A 22,796-nucleotide genomic window follows, 5' to 3' on the forward strand; every position below is an offset into this window, starting at 1 on the left:
TGCTTTTTTTCAAGCCTCTATCAATGACTATCAAATTCATGGAAACTTGCTTTAGTTTTAAAAATCAGTACTTCAACTACTAAAAATTTTTATGGCTAAAACATTGTGAAAATCCCAAGGAAACCAAATATTTTATTGTTTTTAACAAACCCTTCAAAACAGTTGTGTTAATACTAATAATTTATGTTATTATTTATTTTTGTTAGCTGTAACATCTTTTTATCTTATTTACCTTTAGAATGTGGAAATTTCTCCTGTAGTCATTGAAAGTTTGTTGACAAAAGGTATAATTACTGTCATTCAAGGTCTCCTTCACCTGGATTGCTGAAGGGCAGTTATAAACCATACACAAAAGATGTTAAAGAAGGATGCAAGAGTGCTGAACCATCCTCTCCACGAAATTCTCACAGGAATGGAGGAAAGCCTTTGGATACTGTTGTGTAAGTTGATTTCAGCATTAAATTGTATTTATTTGTAAGAGTATGGTTCCTATATTAGGGGCTTACAGGAATTAATTTTACTTACAATTTTTCTACATTACTTGAATATTATAATATAATCATTCGGTGAACATAAAAAAAACAGTTACTTTAAATTTTCTTTTTTCTATTTGAATTTAATAAACATTTTACTCAGCAGCCCTACAAAATATAACATACTTTGTGCTGCTTAAAAAAAATTAAACTAAAACATTGCATTTTTCACTAAATTCCAAAGAAAATGGAGAATTTAATGCTGAGATATTTCTAAAAGAGAAATTTAGAGCTTACATAACCTGTAAAGGTGGTGTTACGAATGCGCGAGACCAGACCGCGATGTCAAGTTCGGAGCTGGCTGGCGGCCCTGCATGGCCACTGGCGTCACGTGCCGTGTCACATGGGGTCCACTGACGTAAGGCACGCCACGTGCGCCTGGCGGGATGACAATGGCCGTCACTACCACCCACTCCCTCCGCTCCCTGCGCAGCTTCCTTCCCCACCGAAGTTATATATCGCTGAGAGGCCTTGGGAATTTCACGGGCCGCCATGTGGAGTGGTGTGAATGTACGCCACCTTTCTCGACTGTTCGGGTGTCTGGTCGGGCCGAGATGACGCGACTCATCACAGCTGCTCTCGTCGGTTCGAGAGTTCGAGCAGTGATGCCGGTCTCCACGGGAGTGCCGCGAGTCCCACGACGGAGTCCTGCGATGATTGCCGCGTGAGTGTCGAGTTCCGAGCAGATTCCAAACAAAGGGAAGTGCAACATCGGCGAGGAGGGTGAGAGACTTCCCCCTGAGAGTGGTGCGACGCAGAGTTTGACTGAATCAATAGAGTGTGATGACTGATTGGCACGAGACTGTGTGTGTGGACAGGCGCAAGGTAAATGGTGAATCACTGTTGAGCCTAGCTCCAGTGAGGAGTGCGATCTGCGGAACTTGACTTATATTGAGTGACTTCAGAATAAACATTTTTAAGTGCCAGTGATTTGTAATCGGACATTTTTAAGTACAATTTTTTTTATTAATGTAAATATTAGTAATCAATAAAACTGTAATAAAACTTATTTGGGCTATCCTTACAAACCCATTACTCCCCACATCATAAATTGTAACAATTTGATTTGCAAAAGTGAGATAGCCCTAATTCAATAATTTATGAATAGTTAATACAGATTAAAAAAAATTAGAATTTAGATTTTTGTTATTAAAATTAGTGTTAGGAACTGTTAGTTAGTTTTGAGTGTAATAGTAGTAAAGTTAGTGTTAGTTTTTAGTAGAGGTTTAGGTTAGCTCATAGGGGAAATTACAGTGTACTCATAAGACAGTAGTGATAGGCTGGTAGTGTAAGTATGTGGACACGAAAGATTTTGGCCGATGAACTTAAAAAGCATAATGGTTTTCTGGCCGAAATGAATCATAAAATAGAGGAAATTAAAAAGGTTAAAGAGGAAACGAATAATTAAATCGAGAGTAACGAAGAGGAAATAAAGAATAAAATTATAATGGCAAAGAAGAGATGTGGATAAAATTTGATACGAAATACAGAATGCCATAAAGACTGAGATTGAAGACAAGAAGAAGAATCAAGAGGTGATAAGAGGGGTCAGGAAGATATGCATAATGAACTCGTGGCTGCTCAAGAAGAATTAAAGAAGAAGATGGATGAAACCAGTATTCAGTTGGAAGGAAAAGTGCAGTGTTTGGAGCAACATCTAGTAGAACATGAAGAACTGACGGCGCAACAGCTAGCTCAACTTGAGCAGGCCACTGAATAGTGAGTGGCGCAACAGTTAGCTCAACTCAAGCAGGCCACCGAACAGCGAGTAGCAGTGGTAACTGAAGAGTGCCGTCGGATGCTCAAGGAAGCTACATATGCTATGAAACGGAGTAGTTGTAGTTCTTCTGGAGACGTGAAGGTGGAAGGTGCAACTGGTCACCCAAAATTCAAGCCACCCACCTTTCATGGCCATCGTCGTTGGCTGTCTTCAGGCGACAGTTTGAGGCAGCTGCTGAATAGAATGGTTGGAACAATGAAGAAAGGGCTACGTCACTCGTCTTGGCCCTGCGAGGATTTCCACTAGAGCTGCAGACCATACCAGTTCCAGACCAGGAAGACTATCGATTATTAGTAGAGATCCTTGAGCTGAGGTATGGCAACCGACATGGGCGAGATATATAAAACACCTCTGAAGACACATAAACATAGATCTTCAGAAACACACCTAGAATTTTAAGCAGACATTGATCGACTCGTGCATCTCACTTACCCAGAAGCACCAACAGAGTTCCGCCAGCAGCTAGCCGCCAGCGCGTTTATAGATGGACTCAGGGATGCAGAGGCTCAGCAAATTCTTAGTTTGGCCCGTCAAAAAAATATCTGCAATGCTCTTGTTAATGCTCTGGAAATTGAAGGTGCCTACATTGCCTCAAGAAACATGAGCATCAGAGCAAGACAGGCTATGATAGAACCTTACCACCAAGCGAATGGCTGCTTGAATACTAATGAAGAAATAATACTCTGGACACTAAGGAAGTTTTTGAATGGATCGCAGTTTGGGATAACAAGGGGACGACAGTGGTGCTTCGTCTGGAAAGAACTTGGACACATCCTGCGCGAGTGTCCGAATCGTGGTAGGAAATCCAAGGCAGAAGGACAATTCTGTGATGCAACGATCAAACAAGATAAGAATCTGCTGGTCCGATGAAGAAGAGGTCGCCCACGGTGTTCTGCGTATCGAGAAAGAGGGCATGCCTGAATCCCCGAATCGTGTGAGGAAACTGAAGGAGGAAGGACATCGATGCGACAATGGGATTAAGGAGGCTGACAACACGCCAGTTAAAGGAACAGGAAGTTGCCTACAGTGTTCTGCGTACCGACAAGGGCATGTTCAATGAAGGTGCCCGGAACGGGAATGTGCCCAGTGTGGTTGCCTGATGGAAAGAGAAGCACCACAGTAGGAAGTGCAGAAAAACGAGACCCATAGTAATCGCAAAGCTGACCTATGGTCCCGAAGAGTTGGAAGACAGCCGCGATGTTACATCTTTCAGGAAGTGGGCCATATCCAGTACACCTGCCCGGATGCGTAGGATGGCTTCGCAGCATGGTTCTCAACAGCACAGTGTTACCTGTTCGGGACAAACAGGTTTAAAGAGGGGGCAATGTTACGAATGCGAGAGACCAGACCGCGATGCCAGGTTCGGAGCTGGCTGACAGCCCTGCACGGCCACTGGCGTCATGCGCCGTGTCATGTGCCGTCCACTGACATAAGGCATGCCACGCGTGCCTGGCCGGATTACAAGGGTCGTTGCTACCCCCTCCCCCTCTGCACCCCGCGCAGCATCCTTCCCCGCTACTGTTATCTATCGCTGAGCGGACTTTGGAATTCCGCGGGTCGCTGCGCGGAGTAGCATGAATGTACGTCACCTTTCTCGACTGTTCAGTCATCGGGTCGGCCCGAGATGATGCGACTCGTCACTGCTAAGCAGGGCACCATAGTACTTAAGCAGCGATGCCGGCCTCCACGAGAGTGCCGTGAGTCCCACGACAAATGCCGAGTTCCCACCGTATTCAGAGCGAAAGGAAATGTGACATCGGCGGAGAGGATGAGAGAGAAACCCTCCCCCCTCCTCTTCCCTTGGAGTGGTGAGATGCAGAGTTCGACTGTATCGTGAGAGTGCTGTGATTGAGTGGCGTGAGACTGTGTGTGTGGATAAGCACGAGGTAAGGGGCGAACCACTGTTTGACAGACATTGAGTGACTTGAGAATAAAATTTTTAAGTGCCAGTGATTTGTAATCGGATTTTTAAGTACAATTATCTATTATTAATGTAAATGTTATTAATCAATAAAACTGTAATAAAACTTAATTGGGCTATCCGTTATGAACCCAGTTCCCCCCACAATATAAATCGTAACAGTACAATAATAAAATTCCTGGCTTTACTAAAATGATGTCATATTCTCAACTCTGGCTAGAAGAACAAAGGCAGGAGGACGCCTATGACTCCAGCTGGTATTAAATAAAAGACAAAAATTAATACTTATTTCCAAAATCATTATTTTGGAATACATTTTTACTCACCTTAAATGGCGGTAAGAACTTAAACTTTGTGTATTATAAATAACAAGTACAGCAGCCCAAAAATTCCATGAAATTTATCTATATGGTAGGTTTTGCTGGCCAAAGTCACTAACTACTTCTTGGCTTCTGGGCTTAGGCCACTTACGTATTGTTTCCCAATGTTTCGGTGTGCCTCATCGCAGCCATCTTCAAGGGCCTCTGACAACTGAAGACTTATTGATCTGGCAAAAAAATTATTTAGGGTCATTCATATCAGAGCTGAGCTTGGTCCATTTGGGTGGCCCTGATTAGAGGATGGTCTAGCCAATCAGGATGCATCTGCTTATTAGGTTCATCACCCAGGGCCACCCACAAGAAAGGGGGGGAAGAAGGGGCAGATTGCCCCAGGCCACAAAATACTCAACTGTAAAGGCCACATCTAAAGCAAAATAAAAAAAAGGGAAGTTAAACTGTTGAGTAAGTGAATGTATTGTTTTTTTTATGGAGTAACATCCTATTTGTGAGACGGGGACTAGGGCGGTGGAACAGTAGTGGGAATTTTTTTCCCTCACCATAACTTAATTTTAGAAGTTATCAAACGACAATTTGAATATAATTGTTTAGTTTTAAAATAATTTTTTAAATACTAAAGTTAGTTCTATTAAATATATTTTTTAAAATATCAACTTTCTTTATTGGTCCTGAAACAGTAACCATAATCATGCCAATACATTTTTCTAAACCAACTACATACAGGTCTGGTGGTATAGTCGTATATATATAGAGAGAGGTAGAGAGACCAGGCCTCAGGTTTCTATTTTTCAGTTTAAGGTGAATAGTGTGTAAATGGCAAATTTGGGTTGATGGAGTACAAAAAGCTTTTTTTTTTTTAGGGGAGGTGGCCACAAACCCAAACTGTGCCCCGGGCCACAAAATGTCTATGGGCAGGCCTGGCAGTCACTAATTCTTGAATGGTGGTGGTTTAGAACTATGGCAAAGCAAAGCATTCAAAATATGAATGTCACAACAGACAGTTTCATACCCTGAGGAACTGGCCGGTTCTCCAGTCCCGCAAATTGTCACCATTCTCTAATAGCCCATATCAACATTGTGGTTAGCTTAGTTGTAATATCTCTTATATTCTTTTGTACTTTATAATTTTTCATACATTTCATTGTTTATTTAATTAGATTATTATATACTTCTGTTATAATAAGTCTCTTAAAAGTTTCTTTTTTTTTATAGCATTATTATAATTAACTAACTTTTATCTTAATGTTTTCATGGAGCATGTCGTGTCATGGAAACCTGTAATTTTAAGTAACTATTTTATGACTTATTGTTTTGCTTTGTAATTTTAATATGTTCTCATAGTTTCATTATGCAGAATGGTATGTACGAAAAATGTGAAAGAAATATTCGGAGAACTAGAATAGGATTTCCTTTCTCAGAAAATAAAAGCAGTGGAGGCCTTTTTGAACTTGTAACAAATGTTAGACAGCAGAGTCCAAAACTATTGTGCATATCATCCATAATATTGCATTTACTCTCTCTTTTTAATACACAGTGTTTGCCATTAACTCTGTCCTGGTTTTGGCACACAGTTTTGCAAGATAAAGTTAAAATTTCAAATTTTTACCTCTAAGGTAATTTTAAATATGTTAAAACTATTTTTTTAAAACTACACTTTGACACTTGAAACCAATTTTTAAAAACTTCAATTCGACATTTTATTTTTGTTTTTTGTTGTGACGTAAGATATATTACACAACAGCTGCTTAAGCAGTGGCCAGACAGCATTACAACTTTTATGGCTAGGAAAGCCTTAATTTTGGATGCCTTAAATAAAGTGTGTGTTGTTGAATTTCTATTGGTTCAAAATTAAAGTTATTTTCATGCTTTGGGGGGGTTAATATTTATTTACTTACACTTTAAATTCACACATTGGTAAATTTGTATTTTAGGATATATAGGGATGAAAGTGAGAATGATGTCGAGGACGAACTGATTTTATTTTTGAAAGAAAAGTCACTGCAATGGTTTTGTTAGTTATAATTTACCATTTTTTGCCTTCAATACTATCTACAGTTGTAAGGGCACTCCCGTCAGGGTACGAAATCAAGGGTGTTCTTGCCGAACCAAACTAGGGCTTTGCTGACATGCAGTTATATCCTCCTGAAAGCATCTCATTAATAACAGATAAAAACCAACTTGTGCAGGTAAATTCATTTCCAAAAAATAAGTTTATTTTATACAACCAACATGCTTGTGCATTTTTTCAATGGGGTGATAGGTTACATGTTGTGTCATTTGTTAATCAAATGGAAATTATTGTTGGCAAAATGTTATTGATATGCAGTAATTTTCTTGCCAACTTTCAACTTTATAATGTTATGTGAGCATTGTGGACTGTTGTCAGTGAAGCACACAGGGTGTCTACAGGTCACGGAAGTCCCTGAATTAGCAGTAATTGTGCTGGAAGTCACAAAACTTTAGTTTCCTGCAGCCTTTTGCGAACTTGCATTTTGATTTTTACACCTCACTTCAGTTTATAGTTGCTTTTAGAAAATATTTATGAATTTCTTGTAGCTTGTTACTCAAAAATGGGTATGTTCTTGCGAATTGTAGGAAATTTCTTATTATATGTAGTCATTTTTAATTTTGGTTGTATACTAATGTAGCTTTAAAAATCACCCTTTGGTAAAAGTATCTTGTAGGGAACTTTTGTTAAAATGTTTGGAAAAATTCCTGAAATTGGTCCACTAGGTATTTGTAGACACCCTGGCACAAATAAAGATACTGTAGGTACAGTTCAGCTCTGAGAAAAGTAACAACAAATAATGTTGAATGTTTTACAGTTAGGTTTATTAAAAAAAGCATGAATAAATCAATGAAGAAAGCTTCTTTCACAATCTTCTGTTTCTAAATAATCCTTTACAGTTATTATTATAATGCCTGAATTAGTAAAGACAAAAATAAAGAACAGCAAAAAATTAATTGAAGAAATATTGATTTTTTTGATTTTACTTTATTTACAGCTTATGTAATTGGGTTAAAATCTTTTTCATTATTTCTTCCATTTATTCTGTAGTAGTCAATTTTATGAAAGTAACACTTTCTGTGTCATTGACAGGTCACCACACGGTGAATCATCTGCTAGGAAACACCCGAGGACACAACGCTCACGGTCAAATTCAGCATCACGATCAACTCGTTCAGGTTCTGTTTCCTCTAGTGCTTCTTCTGTTAGTGACTCTGTAAAGAAAAAACAAAAAATATCATCAGAAAGAGCAATCACGTCTAAGTCAGAAACAACACCTGCAAGCAAATGCCGTCGATCCAGATCAATATCTAGTTCTTCTGGAAAATGGAAACGAAGGTCCAAGTCTCCCTCAAAACCAAGAACAAAAGCTCGACGGTCGTATAGTTCAAGTAGTCATTCTTCTCAGAGTGAATCTTCTGCGTCTGAACATTCAGATAAAGGTACGTAAAATTTTCATTTTTAGCAACAGTAAACAAATAAATTGAGTAAAATTTGGTATCTGTCTGTGCTTGTTAATGTAAAATATATATATATATCCGTTTGGTAATTTGTAAATGTGATGAACTGCCATGTGTGGGAATTCTTGTGTGTTGGATTATATTATACAGAGAACTTACAGTAACTCAAAATTGTTAATGAATTTCACTTTGCAAGATCACTGGGAATAAAAGGAAAATAGTTTTGGCATTCAACCTGCCCTACCATAGGTCTTATATTTTACGTTTTTTTTAAAAAAAGAGATAAGAGATCTGTTATTCTTGATCAATCTTAGAATTGCAATTTAGATTGGAATGGGAAAAAAAGGGGTGGGCGGGGTGTGATTGAAATACAGACAATTTAGTGTGTTAATGATTATGTAATATAGTAAATAAATAAAAACCAAAGAATCAGTGTAAAGGAAAAGTTAAGTGATAAAAATACATAAATAAAGGAATAGATAAATAACAAAAGGCAGATCTAGCAACTCTTCTGCTTTAGGCTGGAGACTTCCACAGTTTAGTTCATCATTTCGCTCTCTTTCTTTTGCAAGTATTTCTTCCAGTTTGTGTGGTTTTGAAAGTAGCACGATTAACTCTCATTTACAGGTGAAGAATTAAATGGAAATATTAAGGACTTCTTTCATAAACAAGGTGTCTACTGGATACAAAAGAAAAAGTAAAAAAAAAAAAAAACTCAAGGACTTGTAACGAAAGTTACTAAAAAGTTACGAAATAAAACATTATTGGTGCTGGAAGTCACAATAATTAAATTTTTGCAGCTTTTTGCTAACTGCATATTGTTTTTGATGTGTCACATCAATTTATTGTCACACATTAAGTATAGATAGTTGTAGAATGTTCATTTAAATCATGTAGAATTTATCTCAGTAATGTTTTAGCTTTATAAAATAACAATTGCTACATTCCTATTTACAGTAGCTCAAAAAAGTTTTGTTTAATGTTGTTTATCAGTTTAAAAAATAACCCTGTGATATAAAAAAGTTAAAAAATATGTTATTTTAAGGTCCGGCAAACATCTTGAAATTGTTTCATCAGTTATTTGTAGACACCTTCATAAAGTTATTTTCATCTTGATATGGGTACATTTGGTTAGTTAAATTAATTTACAGAGGGCAGAGTTAATAATTTGAGCTGCACAAGAAATGTTATCTTGCACTATCACATCAGTGCAGCACAAGTGTTAAGCATAATGTGTGGCAAATGTCAACAATCTTTTGTTTTTGTGAAGTGCATTTGCTGTTTAAGTAATAATGGTGAAACATATAAGTTGTTATTAGCAGTTATAAAAGATGATAATGATAATAATGTTAGATTTTATATACTGTGTATACTATTAAAGTGTAGTGTTGTATTTGTTTACCTTTAGAAATGTTAGTCCTTAAACCAAAACAAGATTCAGATGTTTTACCACGCATGACAATGCTTTGTAACAATGCCTACATTTTTTGTTAGTCACTTTTTTTTTTACATTAATCCATACTAAAACTACATGTTGTAAACACATACAAATTTGGCTTTAATTAAAATAAACGAATGTGAAGTTACTGGTATTTATTTACTTAATTCAGTGAAATGCTTTCTTAAAAATGTGTCCATACTGGAAGTGTGCAGAATTTATAAAAGTTAATGAGTTTTTTATTAATAATAATAATTTGAAGTTTTTATTTCTTTATTAAAGTATTTTCACTGAAGCTCTTATAGAATGATTAAGTAATTAATGGTTGAAAATACTTTCAGACTTGAGGGAGACATGTGATTTTGAAATTCACAAGAAGGAAGATAGTGTTCAGAAAAAACGACACTACCGCAGCAATAGAGATGACAGGTCTTCGGATAGCTGTTCTAGCACTGAACGTGCTAAACAGGTATGAATCTTTGTCCAACCTGATGAGTATGTTCTTACGTATGAATGTTTTCATTTTTTTCCTTAGAACCTAAATTTTGTCATTTTTAGGTCTGCCACATTTTACCATGTATCCATCTACTTACACATTTACTCAAGTACACAGATCTTTCATACTAGGAATTTTTGAATTCTGGGGAGAGGATGCAAGAATAACTGTCTCAAAACCTGTGAATTGATTTAGGAAGGGATATGAAGAATTAAGTAGCTCTTAGGTCTATTCATAGTACTATATCCATCTTATATAAGGAAATATTTTCATACTTTTCCAGACCTATTTTTTCAAAAGCTAAATATACATGTAATAATGACCATGATATTTTTTTTCTTCAGTACCATCAACTCTCAATTCTTTGATCCTTCTTATTTTCGGTTTTTTTTAAATTTATTTTTATTTAGTTTTATAGAAGGGTCTCTATTTGAATTTAAACCAATTTTCACCCATCTCTGTCCTCCAAACCCAAAATTAAGTTTTTCCATTTCAACAAAGTGTTTAACCTTTTGAGCACATGCTGTTTCATTAAATGATTAATTTAGTTTAATAGGCATATTTCTTGAAAAAAAAATTATAACCTGTAAGCTCATGTAGGATCTCACCTTTTTGCTTGTATTACCCAGTCCTTGTGGCCTTACTTGCCCACGATACAGGCATGGAGAATGATGGGTGCCGTTGTGCGAGAAACAAATGCAATGTATGACAGTGAGGGGAAGGCAGCCGGCTTCCCTCCCTCTGACAGCAAGGTGTCTTGTGCAACCACCTGAAACTACTTACCTGGCATCAAGCACCGGGAGACCATTATCAGCGTATACTTAGTACATATGTCAAGTACATTATATCCTGCTTTGTGTCTGTGGTGTTGGCACTGCTGCCACCAGTGCCCGGCTGTATTGCATCACTAGGATACAGTTGCATCAAAATAAGCAGTCTTATAACTCGTTAATGTGATACGTGAGGCGAAACTGTAGGCGAAACTGAAGGCTTACCTGTAACATACTTTTTAATGACACGGATGTTGCATAAACGTATAAATTGATTCAATATATACAGTCTCCTATGTGTTTTTTTTACATTTGGGCTTAGCATCTTGTTGACAACATGACCATCAGAGACAATAACACACAATATAAACAGGGTTATTGAGGAAGCCTTCTGTAGCATTTTCCTGGAGTGATTTTGGTGGACCATAGAAATTGGAAATCAGGGCATCTGGACTGAGATTCTAACCTGGTCATTTGAGATGCAACTCCAGTGTGCTACCACTGTGCCTCCTTGCTGCAACTTCAGGGGTACTGATTATATTTCATAGTTTCAGTTCAGTTCTCGCAAAACGTAAACATGAATAATTTGTGCTGTTTGTGTTTGGAAAGTTTGGTTTGCAAAATATGAGCACGAGCTGGAAACACTGTGGCTTAAGTTCTTGTTGACCATGATTGTGCTGCCACATTATTAAACACTTGAAACACTTGAACAACCATTAATCATAATTCTTTGGAACAAACAATAATCGTACTTCTTTGGAACAAACAATGTTTTAAGGGGCTTGCGGTTTACTAACACCAACTTCAAGATTCTGACCTCGTCTATGTGTTTGCTGGGAACACAAATACAATTCTGGGTTAAATTAAAGCTTTGACAAAATTTACAATTAAAAGAAATCATAAACAAATAAATTGCTCTCCACTATGAAGTAACAGCAATTGCTCCAGAGAATATTAAATTCTCTAATAATTTAAGACTTTCATAAAGGGAAAAATGTATCTAGTGAGAAGGAAACAATAAAATTTTTAAACTAACGTTTCATAAAACTTTATAAAAAGTTCTGATTCATATTTTACTATTAAACATGTACTTGTGTACATGACAAATATGGAATAGCCTCATAATGGCAAAACAATTATAAAATACTTTACCCAATGGCATAGTAGTTAGGTGATGGATTTAGATTAACCACAGCCAAGCAATGCAATTTCAACTGATGTGTCTACTTTCCTCATTAATCAAGTGGTGTCCACTGCAGCAGAAGGTCCTCTGTCTCCTCCAAGCAAGCACTTACTCTTCCTCCTCACTTGCTTGTAGCGCGTGCAGCTACAGCTCGCATGCCAGTCACCTCTCCAAAGTGTCGAGCCTACGAGTGCAGGCAGAAGCGCTGTCTTCTTCCAGGAAACACCAAACTCGTACTCCTTACTCGCTGCTAGCACGAGCAGCTCGTTAAACTTCGGGCGTCCACTGTAGCTGGGTACTCGCTCTTCTCAGAGTGAGCGCCGAACTTGTCGTTCTTACTCGGCCCTACCACGGTCAAGCATCGGTCAAAACACCAGGGTCAGTTCCGTTCCTGCTGAAAGTTTGCTGACAACTCGTAGTCGGGACTGCCCAACCTAGGGTGTCTCGGAACGCAAGGGTGTTCTGACCTGTCTTACTTTGAACTCCATAGGAAAACTAGTATAAACCCTCTGACAGTCAGCTCATTCGTCATCACCCATGGCAGCTTTACGATCTTCAGCCCACTCACACTTACGTGCAAACTCCCCATATTAGGAAATTTATGTCATTAATAAGTCTATAAACATAACTAACTTTACTGACCTTTCCATCGACACTAAGGCCAGTGGGTGACTCGTTACTCTGCCACTATTACCAGGTCAAAACTCTCTGAGCGGGTTACCACTCTGACACTGGTCTCGTAACACCTAACCACTACATCGATGACATCACTATCAACACCTTCCTCGGCGGTCTTGTAAATGCAGATTTCACCCTTAGGCCGATGACTTCCATGGATAGTCTCAGTAGTCGGGCATAGCTTCGCTACGGGGCGGGCAGCGGCTGACGGCGATGTCAGTAGCACTCTCACTCGGTGGTCGGGCTGCTTCTCCTCGTCCTGCCTTGCAGTATATACCCGGTAAGGGCAACGGTCTTGATAGCCAAGAATATTCTTAATTCGCCTTGGCTTAGTCGTACAGGAAGCCTGTTTGCTGGGCGTGGCTTCCGGCGACACGTGGCAGTCTAATGAACTGGCCTCGTGGAAGCATCGCTGGGTTGCCTATCCCACAGGCAGAAACAAGGGGCTCGCACTGTAAGTGTTGCAGGTTGCATACATTTCAGGGATACGTACAAACACTAGAAAAAATGTTACTGAAAAATAAGTGACGAGATGGTGAAAACCGCCCGTAATAAAATTTAATAGTTTGCAGCAATTTTTTGCAGCTGTTAAGTGGTGAAACTAACATTTTTTTTCCAACTTCTTGAAGGGCCACTGCTTGAAAAAATATGACTCTTTGATTGTAATTAGAAAATGTACAGTTTAGGTTTGTAATTTTATTCACGGTATCATGTTTTATCGCATAATCGTCGCACTCGCATAATCATTGCACTGTTATTTTAAAGCTTAAAAATGGGTTGTGGGTAAGGGGGGTGGGGAACTAGCCCAAAAGTTGCATGATGTTTTTGGTTTCACTGTTTGGTTCTGAGTACTTTGTGTAGACCTTGCCAAAGATCACAGGACTAAGTACTATGCTACAGTAATCAGTTTTTGAGTTTCTGTCAGGCAATGTGGTAGTTAGAATATACACTAAACTTATAGTAAAACTCGTTTAAGATGTACCTGTACGATATGATTTTCTGTTCAATACGGTCATGTTTCAGTTCTGCGACTTCCTCCATAAGATTTAATTTTTTCCCCCCATAAAACAATGTGTTTTATAATTGAAATGAATTATTTGTTATATTATTACCACTTGTTTATTTAATTGACAGAAATATTAAGTTGTCCTTACAGTAAATTTTCTTTAACAAATTTTTTCCAGCATTGTAACCTTTAATTTTTCATCACAGCAGTTTAGCACGTATAAAAATGTAGCCAGCGCTAGTTTGCATCATCATGTTTGGTTATGTTAATTAGGAACGTGGTTTTCTTTTGTTTTGGAATAAGAACATGCTAACAGGAATATAATTTTTCATAAACAGCAAGATGTTGACGTTTATTTGCAAGGAAGTTTACATTATGGTGGTTTCAGTGTACTTTTTGTGAAGAACGGCTATGCTTTGTTTGGTTAATGATGTGTCATGAAAAAATATTAAATGGAATTTATTATGAGTTGTTTTTTGAGAAACAGGGGAATTCAAAAAAAGGTTTAGGAATTTTTTAAATTAAGGTGCCACAGATGTTTTTGGAAGCAATGTACATGAGGTGAGGGTTTGTAACATGATAATGTTTATAGTTATTAGTCTGTTTTTCTAAGCTCCAGAATAAGTTCTATGTGTTATTCAAGTACATGGAGATGATTTCTTGTAAATACAAAATGATATGTTCCAGTGTTCAACCATTTATGAGTCAGTATGATGTCCTTGTATAGTTTTGCAGTGCCACCTGTGAAGTGTTCTTTTTTGTGAGGCAGCTGGGTGGCAAGGAGGTTAACTTTAAATGTGTTTTAGTGTGTTTTTTTTTGCAAGGGTAGTTGAGTCCCTTTCCTTGGCCTATCCCACCCCTCATTTTGGAAGATTTGTTTGTTTTTGCTTACAGTAAAGGGAAGAAGTAGTGATTAGTAATTAAGGGAAATGGGTAATGTGTCATGATTTTGCATCACAGGATTAATTATGCCACTTTTGTTTGTATAAAGGTAACATTCAACGAGTTTAAGGGCATAGAGCTGGAGGTTGTTTATTTTAAATATTATCTTGTAATTTGATAAGGTGTTAAAATGGTTTTTAATTGCATGACAAATATTTAAAAATTCTGTATTAAAGGTGTGTATTGTAATGCTAAAACAAACAGGCATATTTTGTCGCGTTTCGAAACTGCAGGATCAGTTGTGTGTTCAAGGTGGCGAGAATTTAGGTGAATTGTTGTATTTGTCCTGCTAGCTAGCATATGTATGTTGTTTTTGTGTTTGTAGGCTAGCTAGGAGGCAAGGAGTTTAACTTTAAATATTGTTCCAGCAAGAGTCAGATTTTTTTGGCAAGTGCACAGAGACCCTTTTTTGTTCACCTCTCTCCCCCTTCAACAGTGTTATTGTATATTATTCATTGCTGCTAACCAGGGAGGTCCATTTTGAAGCCTAAGGAAGGTCAGTTGTTCACTTAATGTTTTGCAAGCTATAGATGTACAATGTTATTTGTTTAAAGTATTTGTCACACCATGACTATGGAATTACGTTAATTGGTTTGTTGGAAATTATGTAAATAAAAAAAAATTAGATAAATTAAGAATAGGTGTGGAACCCGTGAAATTTTTTTAAAATTTAGTTGTATGATACTTTTAGTACTTTCCTGTGTGGGCAGGGAATGTAAATATTTGGGTGGTTGGTACCCACATTTTTCAAATTAATAAATTTAGTGCATGGAAATGTATGTCTGGTTGAAGATGTGTACAGTTTTGAAAAGTAACAAATGATTTGCTATATAATATTTTTCTACCTTTTTCAGCGATACAGTTCAAAAAGCTATCACAGACAAGAGGTAGCCCATGTACGCACTAGAGAAAAGGATGTTGAAGAAGAAAGAAGAAGTCGTTCCCACCGGTCGTTGGACAGGGAACGTGAAAGAGAGAGGAGTAAACAGAAGGAACGAGATAGGGAAAGATATGAGCGACAAAGAGAACGTAAGCGAATGATGCCGCCACCTTCAGCACATAGAAGCTCTGGCCGAAAGTGAGTATTAAACATGTGTAAATATAATAATGATGACAACCAATGAAGTGAAGTTGGTTTTATCATACAGTTCTAAGAGGCTATATTTTGTGTATTAAACATTTAACAATAAAGTATTAGACATCAACTGTTTCTTGAGATAATTTTATTTTTGTTATACTTAGCATTTACTGAGCTGCCTTGGATTTATAGTGATATTGACAGTCACTTGTTTTGGAATTTACCTTTTAATGCTATGGAATTTGGGCCATTCAGACATTTTAATTAAACATAAAGAAATACATATCCCATTTAATCTCTGTATGATTTCAAACAGGGTTTATCTAAATAGCAGCTGCAGTATTTGAGTGGTCGGATCACTCGCCCCCAACCAAGGCTATGCTGGTTCGATTCCCGTCAGGGTCAAACCTGGATTTTTCATAAGTGGGAAATATGTAGGGGATGGCAGTCCGTTTGCTCAGGGTACTTCTGTTTCCCCTATCTATTTGTTCCATAATTGCTCCATTTTCATCTCATCACACCTTATTGTATCTATTGACTCTGATATTGAGACATTGAGCCTAGTTTTATTCATTCGTACAAACATTCATTCAGTCTTTTATCATTTAACCAGCTTTATAGAAAAAGTTGAAAACAAGGGACATGCACAGTTTTTTTTTAAGATATCTTTGAATTCTATCATTTTTTCTATGCTTTTAAGTTTTTGCATTTATAAATAGATGTTCTTTTGACGGAAGAGGAGTTTCAATTTCAGATCTTTGCTGAACTGCCTCATTCTAGTATGGCAGCACTATGATATCACTTTGTGAACATGCACTGCACTCTCTTCTACTCTCAATATGTGCATTAGCAAGAATGGCACAAAACACTGGATGTGTCAGTTACTCAGTGAAAACTAAATTTTTAAAAATATTTCAAAAGACAAAGGGTACCAACAAATGGTTGAAAAAAAATTTAAATCTATTTTGTTCTTTTCTTGGTGGTTGAAAAAATTAGATGCTGTGGTTAATCAGATGGTAATAGTTGCAACAGTTGATACGTTACAGGCTGTAAATATTTATTTGTAGGAATTATTTTACTTGTTGGTTTTTGTTTGGGAAAATGCATACTTGAATGTTGAAACCAAAGGTACAGTTATGTTAAGAAATCAAGAGGTCCAGGTTTATGAGTGAATTAATAAATAATATTTGCAGGCCTTACTAGGTAAAGATGGCAACGATTTATCAATAAATTGGAAATATAAATATTTCAGGTTTTAGTATTAATATATTGATGTAATTTTTTTTAATGTTAGTATTTTGTTCCAACAATATCTGATTTGAATATAATAATATTTAAAAAAAAAAACAATTTTATTAAAATTTAAATGTTTATGCCTTAATTTTTTTTAATATTTGAAAAGATTTTTCTTTATAAACATTATTTTACTTAGGTATAAGTTGTAGTTTGTTAACATTATCACTGTGGTATACAATGTTTCCTATTCTTAATAATGTATGTACCGTATTTACCCGAATATACTGCGACTCTGAATATAATGCGACCCCTAACTTTCTGATTGTGTGTCTAGAAAAATAAAATCATGGAGGAAACCACAGTTCAAACACAAAGTTATAGAGAGGAAATCATAGTTAAAAAAACACAGCACTTATTTTGTTGAAATTTTTAATTAAATTTGAAATAAAAATTAAATATATAAACTTACCCAGGCAAATATAAATTTGAGTTTGTCACAACACTAACAAAATTAACATCAACAGAATTTGTTATGATGCTGGTAAGGCAAAATCATTCACTGTCAATGTCTGTACCGCTGCTGCTGCTGCTGCTGCTGCTGCTACTGCTGCTGCTGCTACTACTGCCTTGATCTTCATTTTGCCACAACATATCATCTTCCGTGCCATCCATGGCATTTGAAATGCAGCACTTCTTAAAACCACGGACGATGGACTCTGGAGTTATCCTTTTCCATGCAGTGGAAATCCATCTTGCTAGCTGCAGAATTGATGGTTTCTTCATTTTCCCAGTCGGTGTGAGAGCATGGTCACCTGCAAGCAGCCAATCACTATATTGTTGGCGAAGGTGATCCTTGAACGGCTTGTTTACCACAACATCGAGGACTTGCAGCTGGCTTGTCATTCCCGCTGGAATAACAACCAAGTCTGTGTTAAAATTACATACCGCAGCTTTAACCTCAGGTGTCAGATGTCCCCGAAACGCATCAAGAACCAACATGCCCCTTTTCTTCAGAAGTGCACCGGGGCGCCGATTCCACACAAGTCGCAACCATTCTTGCATCAAATCACTCGTCATCCAGCCTTTTTCTTGACAACGAATGAATACGTCCGGCGGAAATGCTTCTTTGGGAAGTGTTTTTCTTTTTAATATGATGAATGGTGGCAGTTTCCTGCCGTCTGCCAAAACAGATAACATCACCGTGACTCGCAGCTTTTCATTACCAGTCGTGCGCACGGTAACAGTCTTGACGCCTTTTGTATCAACGGTAGTGTTGCGGGGCATGTCAAAATAAACTGCTGTTTCGTCTGCGTTCCCGATTTGGCCGTACAAATAGTCGTGTTGTTTACGCAAACCAATCACAAAACGCTGAAATCTAGTCAATTTCTCTTGGAAATCTTTTGGCAGCTTTTGTGCTAATGATGTTCTGCGCCGCAAACAAAGACCGCAACGGCGCATCATTCTCACGCACCAACCAGTACTAGCCTTGAAGCTAGTCCGCGGAATATTTAACTCCCGGGCAATTTCTAGGGCTTTTAAACTTATTACTTCTCGCGAAATAGGCATCCCGTCTCTTCTCTTCTCTTTGATAAAATTCACAACGCGGGTTTCAATATCCGAGAACCGTCCTTTTTTTGGCCCTCTGAATGCTTTCCTGGTACTACTTGCGTTTTTTAGACGAGGCAAATCTTTCCTCCAGTTACGCACGTTACTTTCAATGACGTCGTATTTACGAGCAGCTTGGCAGTTGTTCGTTTGTATGGCATAATTTGCCACAATAATCTTAAAGTTAGCATCGTAACTTCTTCTCAGCCCTTTAGGCATATTTAATCGTGTACTCCCACGCTTCTCTACAGTATCCATGTTATAAAAAATCTCTCACTTTCTTACGATGCAAAACAAAACTTACGTCACAATAACACAGCACAAGCGACCAAACAAACGACAATCGCTTCTACCTAATACTGACCCAAGCTGAGACTAGCAGCGCTGTTACTTCACGTTTTAGCCGCATCGCTGGCGCCTGCCGTGACCTTGACACAGTTGTCTCGCCGCGCCGTTTCAAAACATTCCTCCGGCGGCAAAACGTACGTTTGCGATTATACTGCGAGACTCACTTTCGGTTCCAGCAATTTTGGTAAAAATCATCGCATTATATTCGGGTAAATACGGTATTTATAATATCTGCATGTGTCAATAAATTTGTAGAGCTTATGTTAAGTTAAAATTAAAATAAAAGCAAAAGCTTAGATTCATAAATAAATACTTTTAAGTTTGACAACAAATTAGGAATATATTTGTACTAGTTTCAGTTAATTATAGTGGACTACTTATAGCAAGTTTGCTCTTACTAGCAAAAGTAAATACAATAAAGTAATTTTGAAATCTGGTTGTTATTCACTATTCTCTTCTCTACATGTTCTGTGCCTGTTTTTTTACAAAAAATCTTCAGGAGTCTAAAACAATTAACAGTTCATAAAAATTACTAAAAGGAATCAACAAAACATTTGCCAAAAAGAATTAATTGAAACATGTAAAGAAGAGAATACTAACAAGGGGTGGGCACAACTTGGGAAATTCCTTTCAGGATGAGACTCAGTGTATTTCTATTAGTTGTATACCATTAACCCCTTAAAATAATAAAGCCTACTGGCCATCCAATTCCAAGAAAAAAAGCCTTTGAAAATTCAAGCACATTTTATTTATACTAGTTATGTTTCACCCTGGCCAACGGCGCAGTGGCCTATGTACGAATATGCTTGTCGCCTAGACGCTCGGGTTTCAATTTTTGCTGATGTTGACATGTTTATAATAAATTAAATTTTTTTAGTAAATTTGTCTTCTATTTTTAAATAACTTAAAAATTTTTTACATGAAGCTACTGTTTTGAGATATTATTTTTAAATATAAATAATTTCAGTGTTTAAAATTTATATAGTAATGGGTATAATAATAGATTTTTATTCATGCGTTTTGTTTTACAAACATGAACCAAAAGAAGTTGCCCCATTATCCTTTTTAATAGAAACCATACAAACTGATAGAAACAAAATGGCTCAGGGCAGGTCTATAACTATTACTATTATACCCATTATTGTATTATATTTTTGAAAGATTGAATAATTACTGTAATTTTAATATCATGTAATATCTAATTAATACATTTTTTAATAAAAAATATACTAAAAATAATATTTGTAAACAGTAAATTTAATTTTTGTTTAGTTATTAAAAAAAAAGTGAATGTCAGCGAGAATGGAAAATGTGCGTGGCAAACAAGTACGTTACTAGCTAGGCCGATGCGCTATTAACTAGAGTGAAACTTTGCTAGTATATAAACTGTGCTTAAATTTTCAAAGGTTTGTTCACTCTGAATTGGCTGGCCAGAGTGCACCATTATTTTAAGGTAGTGAACACCCTAAAGGTATGCTATTAAAACACAGAGTCTTATTCCAAAGTGAATTTCCCAAGTTGATGTATCGCCTTGTAAGTAATAAAAAATTTAAAAAATTACTCAGTTTATTTACTTTTGCTAGTAAGAGCCAAACTTGTTTTAGGTAACTTCATTATAAAATCTTTCATATTAGATATATCAAGAACTAAGTATTACATATAATCACTTTATAATTTTTATAGTAAGTAAAACAAGGGTAAAATTTTTGATATTTTGATAACTTGATGCATGGAAAATTATGATATTTAAAAAATTCTATATCTCTAATACTAGGTAGTTTATTTTGAAAGTGGTAAAATTTTGGAGAGTATATATAGGTTTGAATAATGAGTGTGCACATGCATGTTTGTATGTATGTGTCTGGGTGGGTGTGTTGTTTATATGGAGGTGTTTAGTAGGTGTGTTTGGGTATGTGTGTGTGTGGACATGGGTGGGTGTAGGTGCATGTGGGTGCACATAGGATGTAATGGGTGTCAGGGAATGCTCAAAACAAACAATTTTTGTTTAGAAATATATTTCCAGAAATGCAACTCTGCATAATTATGGGCACGGACAGTAGCATGCAAATTTGAATTTTGTGCTCACAAGGACACCATTCCATTGGCTGTGAGGATGCGTGATCGCTGCACAGTGAAGTCCAAAAAATCCACGAAAAGCATGCAATGAGTCGGGCGCAGACATTTGGAGTTAGTTAAACACAGTAGCCCATACAAACTTTATTACTGTATTTACAGTAATTTTATGAGATACTTTCCAACAGATATGTTGAAAGAAATGAAAATCGAAATAATTTTAGTATGCTGTATTCGGCAAGAAATATTTTATTTATTATTGGCAATTATACTATTATGTTATTTTTAATGAGATGCTACACTGCAGCTAATAGAAGCAGTTTTTAATTTGATTTTTGGGGAGGCAATGGGAGTTGTATTGGTCATATCGGTTATCTTCCACTATGACTATATTATGTATTTGGTTCCCAACTGTGTAACAACCAGATTTTCTCGTGTGAAAAACATGAAAGATGTTGTTTGTTTTTAGACAGTTTTCTCACTCCTTTTCCCACTATACAGTTCATGTCACTTTAGGAGTAGCAGATGCCAATTGACTCACCATTCAAAAGTGTGCAAATCCATCACTCTTTGGGTAATGTCGCAATTTGAGATGTGTGTTTATTTAAGCAGTGTATTTTACTTTTGAATCTGTTTTGTGATTAATATGTTTTTTTTTTGTCCAGGAGTCCTAGAAGAAGTCCATACAAAGGCTCTTCACGGCGTTCTTCGTCTCCTCAACAGTCTCGCTCACCTGTTCATTCATCTAGTCGACAGATCCATTCTGGTCCAGCTCGCTCTGGCCACACTGTAAGTAGCTAATGGTGCAACATAAGGTGGTGTGAATGTAGCTTTTTCTTAATGAAACATTATCTAAATCATTGATATTGAAATTTTGTGAAAATTAATTGAAAACAAAACATGCTTTGTTAAGGTTTGCTTTTTAAACAAAATTGTTTATAGAGTCATGAAAACCCTTTGGTTCTATTTTGAGTTTAAAAAAAAAATGGAGTATAGTTGAACTTGAAATGTACACAATATTTACTCTCAGTAAACATATAGTCAAGAGCCTTCAATGTAGAATAAATTACATAAAATTGCATATTTATTAATTTGTGTGTATGCAATATCCTAAAAATTTTTTCTAGATAATTTTAATTTTATGTCAAGTTATTCTAAATGTATTATCAAACATTGACTTCAATTTTGTTAAATAAATTTTTCATAAAATATGTAATCAAACTCACCTATTAAGTGCTTTAAATGTTTCAATAGTAGGCCCTATTTAAAAAGTCTATATCTATAATAAGGGTGCATAATATTCAAAATATGATTCAAAATATAGTAATACAGTAGAACCCCAATTTTACACTACTCAAAGGACAGAGAAAGTGGGGTGGATTTGAGGGAAAAGTGTAGATGAAGGGGTAAACAATATTTTTTGTCTTTTACTTAAATACTATATATATTTTTGTACTTGCTTGTAGTCTTTCAAAATCAGTTTTGTAGAAAACAAATGAAATACTCATGAAAGATAATATTTCATCCTAAGTGATAAATAAAGAAAAATTTGGAGTAGATATTATTGCTATATTCAGACATAATATGTCAATATGTTTTGTGGGGTCTCCCTGACTTGTAGGTGAGAAACCACAAGCTTAATACTCGGCTGGAAGTTTCAGCAAAATCCCATTGGAAAAATCTTATAAATATTAAGATTTCCAAGAATCTTAAAATTATAAAATCCCCTAGTATCTGATTTTAAGAAACACTATTTAATTACCAAAACTAAACTAGATGAAGGATATGAACTAGACTAGACCAAGAAATAACTAAATTTTTCACCAGGATATATTTTCTTTAAAATAGAAGAAATATTTTCACAAAATCACTTATATTCAGTGAGCTTATATTTTTCCATTGC

At 36.3% G+C, this 22,796-nt stretch overlaps 1 protein-coding gene across 2 annotated transcripts in view; it reads left to right on the forward strand.

Annotated features, from left to right (window-relative positions):
* The window catches only part of LOC134529502 (serine/arginine repetitive matrix protein 1-like), a 155,697-nt gene that overhangs the window by 53,663 nt on the left and 79,238 nt on the right, over positions 1–22,796 (forward strand). For both annotated transcript variants that reach the window (XM_063363651.1, XM_063363652.1), the window contains exons 8-12: positions 306–440; positions 7,673–8,022; positions 9,820–9,947; positions 15,408–15,631; positions 21,559–21,682. In XM_063363651.1, the coding sequence (XP_063219721.1) occupies positions 306–440; positions 7,673–8,022; positions 9,820–9,947; positions 15,408–15,631; positions 21,559–21,682 (961 nt within the window). The remainder of the gene's footprint in view (positions 1–305; positions 441–7,672; positions 8,023–9,819; positions 9,948–15,407; positions 15,632–21,558; positions 21,683–22,796) is intronic.

This window comes from Bacillus rossius, chromosome 2, assembly GCF_032445375.1.
Source record: "Bacillus rossius redtenbacheri isolate Brsri chromosome 2, Brsri_v3, whole genome shotgun sequence".
Classification (NCBI taxonomy): Eukaryota; Metazoa; Arthropoda; class Insecta; order Phasmatodea; family Bacillidae; genus Bacillus; species Bacillus rossius.